The sequence below is a fragment of the Micromys minutus genome, assembly GCF_963924665.1.
Source record: "Micromys minutus genome assembly, chromosome: 21".
Classification (NCBI taxonomy): Eukaryota; Metazoa; Chordata; class Mammalia; order Rodentia; family Muridae; genus Micromys; species Micromys minutus.
The window spans coordinates 13,676,871-13,693,955 of record NC_137956.1 but is presented as its reverse complement, the minus strand read 5'-3'; the positions used below and the strand labels follow the sequence as shown (position 1 = coordinate 13,693,955).

Below are 17,085 nucleotides of genomic sequence, written 5' to 3'. Positions count from 1 at the left end.
AGTGTAGAGAGGTGACATTCCAACGCATGCTTGGGTACCTGCAACCCAGACCTGTAACTAACTTCCTTCCGGGCTTCAGGTTGCCATCTTTGAAATGATCACAGAGTCCTTCAGAAGACTACTTGGGCATGTGCAGTGCTTACAACTGTGCCTGGCATGTCCCAAGTCCTTAAGAAATGAAAGCTAGCATTACTCTCCAGAACAGTTATGGACTTATGGAAGCCACTAGGCAGTACATGTTTGTTAAGTGAATAAGTGAATGGCTGCATGAAGTTGAGGCAGAAATGGGTCAGAGATTCCATCTCAAGTGCTTTTAGTTTTCTCTTTAGTGTTCTCTTGAGTGTACAGAAAGCTTGACTTTAGAAAGAAAAACAGGAGCCTACCAAACTTTTCTCTCCATTTATTTACTTATTCATTCATTCATTCATTCACTTTACAATCCGATTGCAGCACCCTGCCTCCTTGTAGCCCCCTTCCCCTCTCCTCTGAGAAGGGGGAGCCCAGAAGTTAGTACCCCATATCAACTCACTCCAGGACCAGGTATATCTCCCACTGAGGCCAGAAAAGACAGCCCAATTAGGGGGACAGGATCGACATGCAGGCAACAGCATCAGGGATAGCCTTTGCTACAGTGGTTAGGGAACCAGCTTGAAAATCAAGCTGCACAACTGCTACATATGTGCACAGGGGTTAGGGGTGGGGAGAAGGCTGTGTCCAGCACGCATGCTCTCCGGTTGGTTGTTTAGTCTCTGGGAGCCCACAGGGATCCAGGTTAGTTGACTCTTTTGATCTTCCCATGCAGGTTCTATTAACTCCAGGTCCCTGGATCCTTCCTGCAAGTCCTCCACAAAACTCAAGTTGGGCCAGCCGTTGGCTGGCCATTCCCTCAGTCTCTACTCCATTTTTGTCCCTGCACTTCTTGTAGGGAGAACAAATTTTTGGTTGAAGGTTCTGTGGGTGGATGGGTGTCCTTACTCCTCCACTAGGAGTCCTGAGTGGGTGCTTTGTTAGCGCAGTAGGTAACACATCACTCTCACAGTCTATCAAACTTTTAAACACTGGGTCTCTGCAGAAATCACCCTGGATTAAAAAACCCTCCTTGGGTTTTTTTACTCCAGTCCTTGGCCTTACTTTAAAACTAGGTATCTAAACAAAGAAACAAAAATTTAGTTCTTATGGTTGATTTAAATTTTATTCAGACATGTAGTAGATAAACAATAAATATTTGGAGAATGATTGGTTTAAATTGGTTAAAAATGTAGGCAGGGGAGGGTGGAGGTTAAAAGTGCTTAAGCATTTGAAAAGGACCTCGGTATGGTCAATTACCAGCATCCACGCTGTGGCTGCTGGGAATCCACACTACATGTAACTTCTGTTTCATGGGATCTGCCCCCCTCTTCTGGCACACATGGGCACTACATATGTGTCATATACATACGGTAGACATATATTCTGTCAAGAGGTCAAGCACAGGAGAAAAAATAAAATATGATTAGTATAGCAAAAGTTTTGCCAACTTTGTTTATTAAAAAAAATAATTAAAAAGGTAACTTGGTTTAAATTTCTGTTCTGGTCATTATGCTTTTCCCTCTGATTTTGGGTTTGCGTTTTCTAGTTTTTGACGGCAGAGAGGCTACACAGCAGACATGTTATTACAACTTTCCCTCTCCCTGTGTCTTTGCTATATCACACAGCTTTTGGTATGTTGTATTTTCATTTTTATTTGTTTCAAGACCTGCATGGTGTTCCATTCTACTTCCTCTGACTAACCACTGGCCATTTGAAAGCATGTTGCCTGAACTTTATGTTGTTCTCATATGATTTTTGTTTTGTTCTGTAGTGGTCTGCACATAATATTATTTTACTTCCTTCTTCTTCACTTGAATCTTGATTTGTGTCCAATTATTTAACACCATCCCAAAAGGTATTCCATGTGCTATTAAGAGGAATTTGTAGCCCCTGTAGCCACTGGATGAAATGTTCTATGCATCTGTTTGTCTCATTTACTTAATGATAGCTTGGCAAACATCATATATATGATAATAAAACCTACATGCATTCATACCTAAACTCCTCCTAAAGCAGAAATTTATTAGAATATCAAAAATAAAAACCACTGTTATGTAATAAAAATTAATGGTCTGAGAATTACATGTAACACATGAATTATGAACAGTTCAAAAGAGAATTTAAACAATACACAATTGCCAGTCATAAATGTGGAAATAAATGTACAGACATATAACTTTTAAATATTTACAGAGAAATAATGATTTACATTCCCTGTGATGAAAATCCTTTGTGTTATACAAATGAACAATCTGCATTGCTCCAGGCATTCTATATGATATCTTCAAAGCCAATACAAAGCACTGGACCTGTCAATCAGAGAACCTTGAAGATGCACTAGTGACTACAGGCGAGACACCTAAGGCATTCACATTTTCTCAGTGCTTGTTTTTAACTTAAGTGTAGTTTGCAAAGTATATGTTACAACATTTTAATCAACTTTGACTTTTCGAGCAATACCACTAATTCATAAACTAAAGACAGTTTATTTTGTTTAAATTTTTGTAAAAGTTACCAACATTTCATTTAAAAAAAAAAAACATTGACTTCTCTGTAATGGTGAAGTCAAGATATTTCTATGGCATTTCAGCATCTGAAACAGGATGTTTCATAGCTTTGTAATCTCCAATGATATCGAAAATATTTACACATAAATATGAATTTGAGAGGAGAGTGCTGGCTCACACCTGTATTGCAAACTTCTAAGACAAAGTGTGAGGCTAGCCTGGGCAACATAGCATGTTCAAAGTCAGCCTGGGCTACACAGTGAAATTCATTTTTTCTTTGTGTTGTATTACTGCATTACCTATTTTGAAAATGTGTATTGATTGAGTCATATTCTTGTTTATGCTAATTTCAGGATAGTAAATAAAATATTACAAAATATTTTTATAAAAAAAATACTGTTTGATTGGGATGGAAAATTCTGAAATGGAGATTAGATCAATGCCCCATGCTGAGAGTAATACTCCTTCCTGCAGGAGGAATAAATGTAATAATACCCTGTCCCAAACACTTCCCTATAAGCAAGAAACTGATCACTAATATTCACACTGGATATCAGAATGCTGGGAAAGTCCATTTTAATATAGTGTATGTAAATTCTAGTGTATTTCTATCATGTAAGCATGTTTCAAAGTAATGGCTCTAAACCCATAGCAAAGGTCTTTCTTTACTATAACAAAAACTAGAGACAAAATTTGGAAAGACAAAGCCCTGTTGCATTGGGTTTAATGACATCTGTGTGGAGTGGTCTCCCTGCTGCACATGAAATGCTTCTAGATTTCACAGCTTAAGGAAACAATAGAATCAACTTATCTCTTCCTGGCTCTATGGAAATCTAGGAGTGACGAGATATTTAGGTGGCTTAGAGCCTCCCATAGGCTTGATGTCAAGGTGTCAGTGAAGGTTACACACCTTTTAAGACTTAATATGTGTGCTCTGATGACATCATGGATGGACTGATGACATCACTGCTGGACTGATGACATCACTGCTGGAATCACTTCCTGAGGTACAGTCAGTCAATGGCTCTGGCCTTTCACACAGACTCCCACAAGGCAGCTTAGTGTTCCCACTCCATGGCAACTCTCTTTATGCAGAACAATTGATCCAAATAGTAGAGATGGGAGAAATGATACATTCTCTACATTTAGTAATTAATTAATTACTTTCATTTTTATGCATATACTGTAGCTGTCTTCAGGTACACAGAAGAGGGCATCAGATCCCATTACAGATGGTTGTGAGCCACCATGTGGTTGCTGGGATTTGAACTCAGGAACTCTGGAAGAGCAGTCAGTGTTCTTAACCCCTGATTCATCTCTTCAGACCCAATAATTAATTTTTTTTCCTTAACTTGCTCTTGACTCACAAAGCAGACTGAGGCACACCTCTGGCAATCTGTGAGTGCAGTTCAGAAAGGATTGACTAACAGGAGAAGGCCCACCTTCAATGAGGAAGCATCATTGCTTTGGGTTAGGGACCCAACTGTAGTATAAAAGAACACAAGGAAGCACGTTCCAGCATTGCCCTGTTCTCTGCTGCCTCCCACCATGACATGGTGACCAGAGACATGTAGCCAAGTGATCACAGACTAACCACTCGGAAACCACTAGCCAAAATGAACAACTCCTCCCAGGATTTGTTTCTGTTAGTTATTAGTTTACATCAAGGACAAATTTAATCTATTGCAATGCCCAGGTCTTGAAACTATATGTCATTTCATAGGCTTCTTTATAAATTGTTCCTATGAAATGTAGAAAGATGTGTGGGACATGTGTGGTCCACTTGGGAAAGGACTGCCAATCCTTGGAAGCTGACTACCACCATATTATCTTTGAGTGTTCTTCATGATAATAAATTCAGAGTTTGCTTAATATTAATCTTTATTGTGTTCTTAGGTGCATATGAAGTTATCAGTAAAGAGAAAAATATATGATCATTTTACTTTGGAAATCAGAGCCAGAGGGGACTGAAGAAATGATTCTGTTATTAAGAGCATTTGCTGCTGTTAATCAAGGACTTGAGTTTGATTTTTAGTACCCACATGATGGTTCACAACCATCCCTAACTCCAGCCTCATGGAATTCAACACCCTTCTCCTGACTTCCTTGGGTACCAGGTATGCAGGAGGCACAAAAACATACACACAGACACATATGCATAGAAAATTAAAATAAATAAGTAAATATTTCTTAAAACAAAGATAATTAGAGATAAAAAGAAAAAAGAGAGACTAGAATTGAACCATGACTATGTTCTTAAAAATGACTTCACTGAAGATCAACTCTTGGGTACAATGGCTTCATTTGTCCCTAAATATTCATATCTTCAAGGAAGAAAAGAAGATTAGCAGTTCATCAACAAATTAAGGAAAAAAAAAACATAAGTTGATTCTTTTGTCAAATGTACACAGTTTCCTTGAACAGGGGTCAATCCTAAATTGAAAATAAGTAGAGATCGTGAATTTTCAGAATGAAGATAGAAAAGAAGGTGTTCCATGGCTCTGGGCTCACCAGCAGTGGTTTTTTTGGCTTTTTTGTTTGTTTATTTTTCTTTTTAATTAATTTTTTTCAAACAATATATTATCATATTTCCCTCTCCCCCATTCCTCCCAGGTCTTTCCAAACTTTTTTTTTTTACTTTTTATTGGATATTCTTTGTATTTACATTTTAGATGTTATCTCCTTTTCCCCCAATCTCATCTTCCCTCCCTCTCCTATTGCCTCCATGAAGGGGCTCCCTCTCCCAACCACATTCTCCCAGCTCAGTGCCTTGGCATTCTCCTACACTGGGAAAATGAGCCATCACTGGACCAAAGGCCTCTCTTCCCATTGATGCCAGACAACGCTATCCTCTAGTGCGTATATACCTGGAGCCATGGGTCTCTCCATGCGAATTCATTGGTTGGTGTTTTAGTCCCTGGGAGCTGTGGTGGGTTTGGTTGGTTGATACTTTTGTTCTTCCTTTGTGGTTGCAGATCCTTTCAGCTTCTTTGGTCCTTTCTCTAGTTCCTTCATTGGGGTTCCCGTGTTCAGTCTGATGGTTAGCTGCAAGCATCCTCAACTGTATCAGTATGGCTCTGGCAAAGCCTCCGAGGAGGCATCCATATCAGATCCCTGCCAGTAAGACTTACTTGGCATCAGCAATAGTGCTTGGGTTTAGTGGCTGCATGTGGGATGGATCCCCAGGTGAGGCAGTGTCTGGATGATCTTTTCTTCAATCCCTGCTCCTCTATTTGTCCCATTATTTCTTCCTGTGAGTGTTCTGTTCTCCCTTCTGAGAAGGACTGAGGCATCCACATTCTGGCCTTCCTTTTCTTTGAGCTTCATAAATTCTGTGAATCGCTTCTTGAGTATTCCGTACAGAGAACGGTCATTTTTAACAATATTCCAAAGCTCCCGCATTTCCATTTAGTGAGAGAGATGAGTAAATGCTAACTTTTGATTGGTGGTTCAAGAGAGAAAATTCAGTATGTTTTTTGTTAAGGGAAGGAAAGAAAGTGTATGTGACTATTTCATTTTCCAGATCAACACTGATCTGGGGTACTTTGGGCTTCATCTTCTAATTGCAAATTTGATCACTTAGGGAGCACATAACTAGACTGATACTTCAAGTATTCAGTATTCCACACCATCAGAAATACAGAGAATATAATCAGTTTGGGGTCTATAAAATGTCTTAGAACAAGTGAAAACAGTGATTCCAAATCATTTGCAGAGCGTCTTCAGCATGGCAGGAGCCAAGTAACCACTCCCTTTCATCGCACCCTGAGTCAAATCCTTTAGCTACAGACACAGTGATTTTAGGATATTTCCATTCTGAGGTGAACGTGGGGGTGCTCAACTCAAAACTTGTATTGGCAAATAGAACTGCATACATCTGTCATGTATAACGTGACATTTAAGTATATTTATACACACACACATATGAATATCTCATATCTCCAACATCTCATATACTGAAAACTGAGCTAATTGAAGCCTTGAAGCAACCTCAGGGGAGGCAGCAAAGGGGCGTCTATGTCCTGTTCAGGAGTGAATAGAGAAACTGCCTGCTGCATTCGTTTGGCCGAAAGCAAGCTCAAATTCAAATTCTCTAAGCCTCTGCCTGTGTCTTCTATCTAACTGTTGTCTGTGGTTGCTGGGTTGTCTGCAGTCTGTCACGTATGTCTGATGTCCTTGCTGCCTGTGTTGTGGGCTGAGACTGGGCCCATCTGGAACAATGGGTTTGTTCTGTGTTCTTTGAACCACGTAGAAAGTATGGTATGAGAAAGGTATGAAGAAAGATTTTAGAGATCTTTAACAATGCTTTTTAAGGGAAAGAGTACTTGACTGAACCTAAAATAGGACTCAAAAGTACACCACACACACACATACACACACACCATGAGCCTATATTCATATGTTGTTTCCAACCGCAACACATTCAAACACTATTCCATGGGGGGGGGGTGGAGCATATGAAAAGGCACATAACATAAGATCGAAATGATGCACTTAGCTGAAGTTGTAAACGCTGATTGCATGGGAAATCCAAGACACAGTAAAGTGAGTTACACTGTTCTCTTAAAGGCAAGTTAAACTTACACCAGCGAGTACACAGGACAGTGGGTTAATGAAGGGACCCATGGCTCCAGGTGCACATGCAGCAGAGGACAGCATTCTCTGGCATCAATGGGAGGAGAGGCCTTTGGTCCAGCAAAGGGTTGTTTTCCCATGTAGGGGAATGCTGAGGTGGGAGAGGGAGGTTGGGAGAGGGAGCACCTTCATGGAGGCAATGGGAGGGGGATGGGGGATGGGATGGGTGGAAAGGAGATAACACCTGAACTGTAAGTATAGAGAATTTTTTTTTTTTTTAAGTAGCCTCAAGTGACCTCAAGCATATTATTTGCTTGGAGGTAAGGTCTGAGAAGCTTACTCTTCCTTTGGGGTCAAAAGATACTTTTCCGAAAAATGTTATAACCACACTGAATTATTCTATTTGTGTAAATTGTTTAAATGAAAAAAAAATAGTAGTTGTTGGATGTTCAAGTTTCTGCATTCAAGAAGCTTGGGCTTGAATGTGAATTTATGTCTTCTGAGAGAAGACAGGCAAAGTCTGTGAGCCAACTTCTTCTCCAGGAAACAGAGCTGTTCCTCAAAGCAATTCTCCCTCTGCAGCCACCCCCCCCCCCCAGAGTTTTCAGCTAGTGAGCTATTGTACCCACTGCTGCCTCTGCTTCATAGGGCTGCAATTAATAGTGTGCCTTGTGGTTTCAACAGGCACCCCGCCGGCAGCCACTTTCAGCCTCTGGAGAGTCCTGCCCAGCAGGGAGAAAGGCAGGCCTTTTGAGTCTGGCTTCCAGGGAGTCAGAAGACAGGTCAAAACAAATAATTACTCTTCCTTCTTCAGTAGGTCCGTTCTGCTGCCGAAGTCCTGGTACTGAGGATCGGGGCTGCTGTTTCCCGGGCTACCACTGAGCCTCAGAGCAGGGGAAACAGGAAAAGTAAAAAAGGCCACGCAGTTCACTCAGAGCACCGAGATCTGGCCAGGTTTTCGTAATTAAGCATCCCCGTGATTGCTAACCGTTACCGGTCAATTTTCCAGCGTTTTGAGAAAAATCCGTCCTGACAGCCCGCCAGTTGTGTGTCACTGCCCTGGAGGAACAGACTGGTTCTTGCTCTGTGGCTCTCACTGACGGCACTCCTCTGTTCATTTCTAGAGCCTCATTTGAACCTCCAACTACCTCCTCACCAAAAGAGCGATATCTTTTATAAGTCAAGCCGTAAAGAAGTATGGTATCTCACACCGGTTTTCTGTGAGGCCCCTTACCTTAAAATGTTGCCTTCTAACTCAGCTGTCTTCCTGGCACTCACCCTTCCTCCCGGTTTGTTTGTTTTTTTTAAGAAATCATTTATCCTTTGTTGACTTTCTATTAGTGGAGATGGTGATTTTAGTTTCTTTCAATATGATCTCTTCAGACTCCTCTACCAACCCTTCGGTAATTAATAATACAACTATCATTAAATCAATAGTTAGCATTCAGATTAAATCCACAGGAGAACTGTCTGCTCTTTCCTTCCTGGTTTTCATGAATTTGAAGTTTGTTTTCCTCGGGTTAGCCTTTGTATTTGTTGCTAGCTCTCTGAGCACCCCACTACAATTTCTACCAACACCCGGGGATGTGGCTCCTGGGTTTCAGGTTTCAGAGACTCCCTTCTGAGGGTGTCTTGTGGAGTGTCCTCAGGGGGATTTCTCTAGAATTCTCCCCTGGCCTTTCCCCCAGTCTGTCTCTGCCCCAGGTTTTCTCTCATGCTTTGGAATACACTCTCCAGCAATTTTTTGCCGTTATAAATAAAAGGCAAAGACAGACTTTTTTTTTCACTTGCCAGTTATCCCCGAATGAAGCTGTAAAATATTTTGTAAAAATCTACACTGTCATGGGGCTTAAAGACATTGGCGTTTCCTGTAGTATTAGACAAAACTAATCCATTTTTCTTTCTTTCTTTCTAAGCTTGAGGATCTTTTAATTGGTGATTGGGAGAGGAAACCATGGGGCGACAAGCAGCTGAGGGGGAATTCTTCAGAGAAATGATATTTTAGAGGGTCAGAGTGTGCATGCTTAGAAATTTAGCCTGTTTCCAAAGAACAGACAGAAAGGGAGAAGGGGGGGGGGGTGGCACTTTTTTTTTCACTTAGAATTCAAAAAAGCAGGCAGGCTTAGCAGTGAAGATGGTCAAGCCACTGCCCACGTTCAGTCTTGAGTCTCTTTCCTTAGATGTGGCATCTCCATTTTCCAGAAGCTGTCCCTGATGGTTTTGTTTGTTTGTTTGTTTTTGTTTTGCCTTAGTAACCATTTCTCCCACTTTCTTTGATTGCTTCCTCGTTTTAACTGCACAATCCTAAGAAAGGACGCTTAGGAGAATTCTGTCTTCAGCTACCATTACCCTTGGCAGACATTGCACCATTCAGTGGGGTGACACTGTCCCCAAGCCAGGGTCCCCTGAACACGATGCTCTTCTTCCTACATACTTCTCCTTTGCACTGGCAGTGACAAAGAGTCCTTCGCCTTCTTTCCCACTGGTTTGACTTCCTGACCACTTCCCCCAGCTGCCATCCTGAATCTTGTGATGTGTTACTTGGAGGATTATTTTCCAGCTCCCTCGCTATGTAGGAAACTCTGGGAGGCTGACTGCTGTTTTGTTCATTGATGTGTCAAGCACCAGGACCAGCAAACGGGAGGCTTCCCGTGTCTATTCAGTCATTAAATGCATTAATAAAAAGCACATTTCCTAGTTCTACAACATGAAAGGGGTTGTAATTCAAAAAGTAGTGTTTCATATAAAACTAAGAACATGCTGAAGATCTAAAGAACAGCAGAGAATATCTTCTTAGACTATTTCAACATGAAATGGGCAAATGCTTGAGGCATACACCTGACAGGATGGATGTGATCCTTTCTAGCAGTCTTTTGCCTGCGTCTCTCCTTCAGCCTGCTCCCTTTTCCTTTGTCTTCTTCTGGCTACCACTATGATTTCCAGCCCCCACCCCCACCCTCCACCAATCTCACCTTCAGCTGTTGACCTCTATCCCTTTGGGTGTTGCCTGTCCCTTGTTTATCTGCTTTGAGTTGGACCATTTTCTTTTTTTATTGGATATTCTCTGTATTTACATTTCAGGTGTTATCCCTTCCCCCCCATCTCATCCCCCTCCCCCTCCCATTGCCTCCATGAAGGTGCTTCCTCTCCCACCTCGGCACCTTGGCATTCCCCTACACTGGGAAACCAAGCCTTTGCTGGACCAAAGGCCTCTCCTCCCATTGATGCCAGACAATGCCATCCTCTGCTGCATGTGCACCTGGAGTCATGGGTCTCTCCACATAAACTTGTTGGTTGGTGTTTTAGTCCCTGGGAGCTACGGTGGGTTTGGTTGGTTGATAATGTTGTTCTTCCCATGAGGTTGCAGACCCTTTCAGCTCCTTCAGTCCTTTCTCTAGCTCCTTCATTGGGGTTCCTGTGTTTAGTCCTATGCTTAGCTGCAAGCATCCTGCTCTGTATCAGTATGGCTCTGGCAGAGCTTCAAGTTGGACCATTTTAACCATGGCCTTGACTTTGAATAGACCCCCTGCCTACAAAGGGATGGAGATAACCATGTCCTCTCTGCCTTTAGCTGGGCTTTATGCTACAGTTCCACTATGCAGAAACACTTCACCCCTCTGTAGGACCCATACACTCTCTCTCTCCAACATAGTCATTCTGAGTGTTTTATTTTTCATATTCCATGGTGAAATAAATAGCCTTGGCTGGAGCTCTTGACTTCCTATCACAGCATTTCAAACTCAATAAGGGAATAGCTTGTGTCATTGCCATGTCTCGTATGTCCGTAAGAATCGGGTAAATGCATAATTGCTTCCGTTAGAAGTCGTGGCAAGGTTTGAATACTTTTTTTTAAGAGGTGCTGACTATTACTTCAGTATATTCAGTCTTGAGCTGTTAAAAAAAAAAATGGAAGGCTCTTAAATTTTTTTTCTTTTATTTTTGAGATTAGGAGAAAGCATAACGCACACTTAAATGGGGTTCCAAAATTTGGTGAAGACAAATAAAAAATTGTAGACAACTTTGAATTTTCCATAAACACAAGAGTAAATTTTTTAGCATACAAGTGATTGAATTGGTGCTTTATAATTTATCAGCAGCCCTACGTTTCAATACCCACCGGTTGTGTCACTGAGATAGCTCACACAGGTTCACTGTGGATGTGAAGAGTTAGTCTTAAGATGCCACAGAGGGAGAAATGTACAAAGTCCCTGACTGACGATATGAAGCACAGCCTATCTTAAGTTGGTTAAAGTCTGTAGAGTGAGAAAGGAGCAAGTGGTGAGACACTGGCCCCAGAGCACAATCACGACATCCATCATGGCCCTCCATAACTCTCACTTTCAGCCTCTACGATCTGTTGGAGCACAGAGCGCACATCCCAGAAGCACAGATTCAAATGCATGACACAGGGAAGTCAGACCAAATCACGGCTAGTGCTGAGACATTTTCAATTTGCTCATTCCCATGCCTTGCACAGATAACTTAGCACAAGCTATGACAAAATTCAGTGTGCTGAGTGAATTACAGTTATTCTGTTAAGGAAGTCCAAAATCATTATCAGGAAGGCTTCACCCAGCAATGGATGGAACTAGACCCACAACTGAACATTAGGTGAAGCTCAGGGAGTTACAAGAAAGAGGTTGGGTAGGGAGGGTTGTAGGAGACAGAGGAGTCAAAGACACCACAAGAATACCCACAGAATCAACTAACCTGGGTCCATAGGGACTCACAGAGACTGGTCTGATAACCAGAAAACCTACATGGCTCTAACCTAGGCCCTCTACACATGTTACCGTTGTGTAGCTTGGTCTTCTTACAGGACTTCTAACTGTGCAATAGGGGCTGTCTCTGACTCCCTTGCCTGCTTTGCGGCCCGTTTTCCTCATACTGGGTTGCCCTGTACAGCCTTAATACAAGGAGAAGTGCCTAGTTACTGCATCTCGATATGCCCTATTTGGTTGATGGCCATGGGAGGCTTGCCCTTTTTGGAGAGAAACAAAGGAGGAGGAGCTGATAGGGCTTCACGGATGGACTGGGAAGAGATGGGGAAGGGAAAACGGTGGTCACGTTGTAATATAAAAAAGAATAGTTTTTAAAAGTTAAAAGAAAAGGATTCTAAAATCAAGCTACTTCTGACAGACTGGGGCCCTAGTGATGGCTCTTCTCCTGGGTTGCTCATGGATGTCCTAGATGCCTTCTATAGTTTCTCATATCTGTTCAGACGAGGGTATCAATGCCGGTATCATCCAACAAGGGCTTTTCTTTCACAACCTATCTACCTCCCTATGGCCTCATCCCCAAATGTTATTATATTGCGGGATAAGAGTTCTCCACATGAATTTGAGAGGTATACGAGCGTTCAGCTCACAGAAAATGAAGATTTGAATTTTAAAAAAATCTCAGTTTATACACACAGAAATCATAGACATTAGCAAATATTATTTCTGGCAGTTGGCTGAATTCTGGTTAGGCACATCTAGAATCTTTGTGATGGGGACAAGAAAGGAGTATCCTCTACTGAAATGGGAGCATAACCATTAGTAAAGGTTTTATTTTTAAGAAAGCAATGAAGCTGATGTGATTCTGTCTCTCAGAGGTGTTTAGAACTTGGAGTTTCAGTTTTGATGATTGCACCATGGTAAATTATTTGAGTGCAAGCCCAAAGATTCTATCTGCATTCAGACAGACCATTCATCATACTTAGCATGCAGGCTTCAGCAGAACTTTCCCACAGATCTGCCAAAATGCCACTGGAAGTAATCATAGAAAATGGCCTGCTTTGTTCACTGAGTCCTTAAGCTGAATCACTGGCTCCGGATTTAGGTTTCTTGGACTACCTTAATAATCCATCAATCTCTCTATCTGAAAGGTTCATATAACTATTTTCTTGGTTCATAAATACTCACTGCTTTTAATTTTATACCGAAGATGGAATGAACTTCAACAGTCCTATGTGAAAGCAACAAAAAGGCTTGAAATATCATCAAATACTTACCAAGTTGCACATTCACTATAAAGTCCAAATATCCATCACCTGTGCCTCTACATCCTCAGCACCATTTTTCAAATCGTCAAGTTATTCAATCGGAATTTCCAGTTCTGAAAAAATATAGTAGAATTTTAGGTCATAGGGCTACCAAAATATGATCATCGAATCCAAAAAAAAAAAAGTTCCGTTATGCAAAATTCAGGTTTGCAATATTAGAAAGCAAATAAAAGTCTCTGAGCCAAAGCTGCAGAAAGTTGCCTGAAAGTTCCAGGTGATGGTGTGGCTTTAAATCTATGTCAGTGGTTTAGTATCCAACTCTACTCTACTGACTAGTAACTCTTTCATCTGATCTGCAGGTTTGCTAAGTCTATCTGGTAATTCTAGGACATCAAACAACTGATACTCTTTCATCTCACATGTAGAATGTGGGGTCTGGATAAAGTGAGTCCAGAGACCCATGGTTTGTCTCCCTTAGTCTGGACACAGCATTGCGTGTCCTTTCTATGCCAATCTCCTTATTTTTCTTTAATGGTGATTGAAATTTCCAATGTCAACGCTGTCTCCTTCCTTAGGGTTGACTAACTTTGTTTGATTTTCATTTTCTCTTTGCGTGAAAATAACAAAAATGGCATCAAGGCATGTCCTCCAAAGACAGTTCTCGATCTCCACCTGTAACAGCCTCGACTTCCCAATCAGCAAACCTACCTTCCTTGACACCTAGCATCTTCTCTCTGGATGACCAAAGCTCCCCTCCCTCAATGACCACTGGCCCAACAGCATCAGCATCTATCCCCAAGCTCACTCTACCCACTACCCATTATTCTACTATCCGCCAATTGCCTCTAGAAATGTCACCTTGGCCTGCATCTTCCAGTGACAGAGAGCTGATCACAAGCAGCCACGATACAGTCAGAGACCTAGATGAGATGGATATGTCTGACACACCTGCCTTGTCAGAAATGGCAGAACTGAGTGGATACTATTCTGCCCCAGGTCGGATTTTGGAGATGACCACGCCCATCCCAACACCACAGTATATCACCACCAGCTCTCAGACCATTGCTACCAAGGGCCACGAGCTAGTGGTATTCTTCAGTCTGCGAGTTGCTAACATGCCTTTCTCGTATGACCTGTTCAACAAGAGTTCTCTGGAGTACCAAGCCCTGGAACAACGGTTCACAGACCTGGTGAGTGGTCATGGCTTGCCTTTCTCTGCTTCGTGTGCCTCCTTGTTTGTTTGCTGTTGCTTTACGGTTCCAGCATGATCACTGCTCATCCTGAGCAGTGCAGGTTAGGAGGAGATGAGCACTTGAAGCTGCCACACTGTTGCAGAAGGCATTCATATAGAGTTCGGAGGTGATCTGCTTCCAACCAGGGAAGGGAGTTCTATGGTGGGCAGTAAGAGGAGATGCTGCCGCAAGCTTCATGGGAACAAGTTTATCCTCTTTTCTTTTACATTTATTTATTTATTTATTTATTTATTCGTTCTATATCCAGATCACAGTCTCCTCCTTCCCCCAGTTCCCCTTTACATAGCCTTTCCTCCATTTCCCCCTTCTCCTCTGAGAAGGGGAGGCCCTCCATAACAATCCACTCTGGCACATGGGCATCCTCTCCCCCAAACTGGAGAGAGTATTATCCCCAACTCTGTTGCTGGCCTGTGGATTCTGTTCTCCCTAAACTGAACTACCTTGTCAGGTCATGGGGGGGGGGCAGATTGGGGGGAGATAGTCCTGTAGTGAAAATTTTAAATTTTCCTCATTAGGATTGGTTTTCCCTAAATATGTTTTTCTAAATTTGATACAAAAGCTCTATAGTCTGAATCAGAAACACTGACTTTGGAACCTAACAGTAGCATAAGAGAACGCACATGCCTGGCATGGAAGAGGAGGAAGCTCAGGTATTAGAGCTCTTAGGTTGTTATAAATGGTTGTATGGCATGTCCTCTCTGATCCCTGCCATATAAAGCGGGGAGATTTTCACAATGGATACATTTCAATAACAGGTACCCCCAAACTCAGATCCTAATTTTGTTTCTACATGTACAATAAGAAATATGTGTGCAGTAAGAAAGACGGAACTTGGTGATGGCTTTAACAGTCATGTCTGATTAAATAAAAATGTATACTACATAGCACACACATGATTTCTGACAGTATCAGAAACTATGCCTCCTATATGTTAAATTATCATATAGCCTGAACATTTTTAAGACTCTCTGCATGCACATACACACACACACACATATACACATACACACACATACACACACACACATACACACACACATACACACACACATACACACACACACACATACACACACACATACACACACACACATACACACACACACACATACACACACACACATACACACACACACACACATACACACACACATACACACACACATACACACACACACACACACACACACACACACACACACACACACACGAGCACACGTGCGTGCACACATATTCCATGGGGTGAGGCTTGAGACTATCTTAGGGAACAGCTTCACAGTGAGCCTCACTCTGGTGCTTTCATCTTGTGATATGCTGCCATAACAAAGGCATTAAAGACAGTGACGTCAGATACAAGCTTATTTCTTCTTGATCCGTGGGAAGCTGTGTTCTCATGTTCTCCTGGAGACCCACATTTGTTTCACATGTGGCTCTGAAAAAGAAGGTTTCCTCCTGAGCAAAGCTAAGGTGAAGTTGTTGCCACATTCTGTTTTCCCTTGTGAGATGAGATGAGAGAAAGAGCCAGGGAGAGAGAGAGCAATTTGTCAACAAATGGCCTAGGAGCAGCATCCCCTGCACACGTGGTAGAGCTGGTCACATGACCGGGCTTGGCTGTATGGATATTGGAAAAATACCATCACTAATGAACCATTTTCTTTCCCATTGCATTCTGGGGATTAATTTATGAGACAAGGCAGCTAATTGTCGGTACACAGAGTGAAAACCAAAAACTCCTACCCAAGGCCAAAGCAGTGCTAACTTATAAATGAAGTCAGCAAAGCAGTAAAACAAATCCAGACAGAGCACAAGGAGCAAACTCCCAACCCTGGTATAAAGTATCATTTTGTTTTCAAGATAATGCCATCTTCTACCGTTGCTTCTCTGACATCAAAATAAATGCCATTGCCAAAGTCAACTTGGGAAGGAGCTGGTTCACTTCACCTTATAGGTTCTAGTCTCTCATTGAGGAGCTCTGAGGCAGGAGCTTAAGACAGGAGCTTGATGCAGAAGGAACTGAGGAATGTTGCTTATAGGATTGTTCCTCATGACTTATTCAGCCTGCTTTCTTGTATAACCCAGGACCACCTGCCCAGAGGTGATAAAACCCACAGTGGGCTAGGACTCACCATATTGATCATTAGTTAAAATGAAAGACACAGACAGGCCCGTGGACCCATCTGATGGGAGCAGTTCCTCAGTGGGGCTTTCCTTGTTCTGATTCACAGGACTAACCAGCTTACACACGATCAGAACCAAAATTCTAGTGGGGCAGAGGCAGGGAGAGGGTGTGGCTCTGAGGCAAGCCTGGGAACCTGCAGCTTGGACCTTCGTGCTAGCATTTACATGGTTCAGGAACACTTCTAGAGTCAGGAGATGCAGTTCAAACAGTTCTGGGAAACGACCTTCGACATGGTTGTGGCTCACAAAAGACGTCTGATTATTTTTTTTTGTGATTTTTAAATAATAATTTAATAATTTTTGTGATTATTAGATCATGTTTGAAAGGGAAGGCCCAGGAAACCATCTCTCTCTCACAGCTCAGATAAGCATGAGGTCCCATGAAGCCCATCCAGCTAGTTGGGGCCAGGTTCAACAACTCCAATCCAAATGTCCTGATTGTGACTTCCCTCCTACATGCTGTGAAGATGTAGTACACTGACAGAAAGACACCGTGGGTTCGTGGGGTTGTTGTTGT

At 42.1% G+C, this 17,085-nt stretch overlaps 1 protein-coding gene across 1 annotated transcript in view; it reads left to right on the top strand.

Moving 5' to 3' along the window:
* IMPG1 (interphotoreceptor matrix proteoglycan 1) overlaps positions 1-17,085 on the top strand; it is a gene marked incomplete at both ends in the record, with an annotated part of 144,678 nt that overhangs the window by 95,765 nt on the left and 31,828 nt on the right. Inside the window, one exon of the mRNA XM_080934311.1 lies at positions 13,777-14,327. Within this exon, the coding sequence (XP_080790437.1) occupies positions 13,777-14,327 (551 nt within the window). The remainder of the gene's footprint in view (positions 1-13,776; positions 14,328-17,085) is intronic.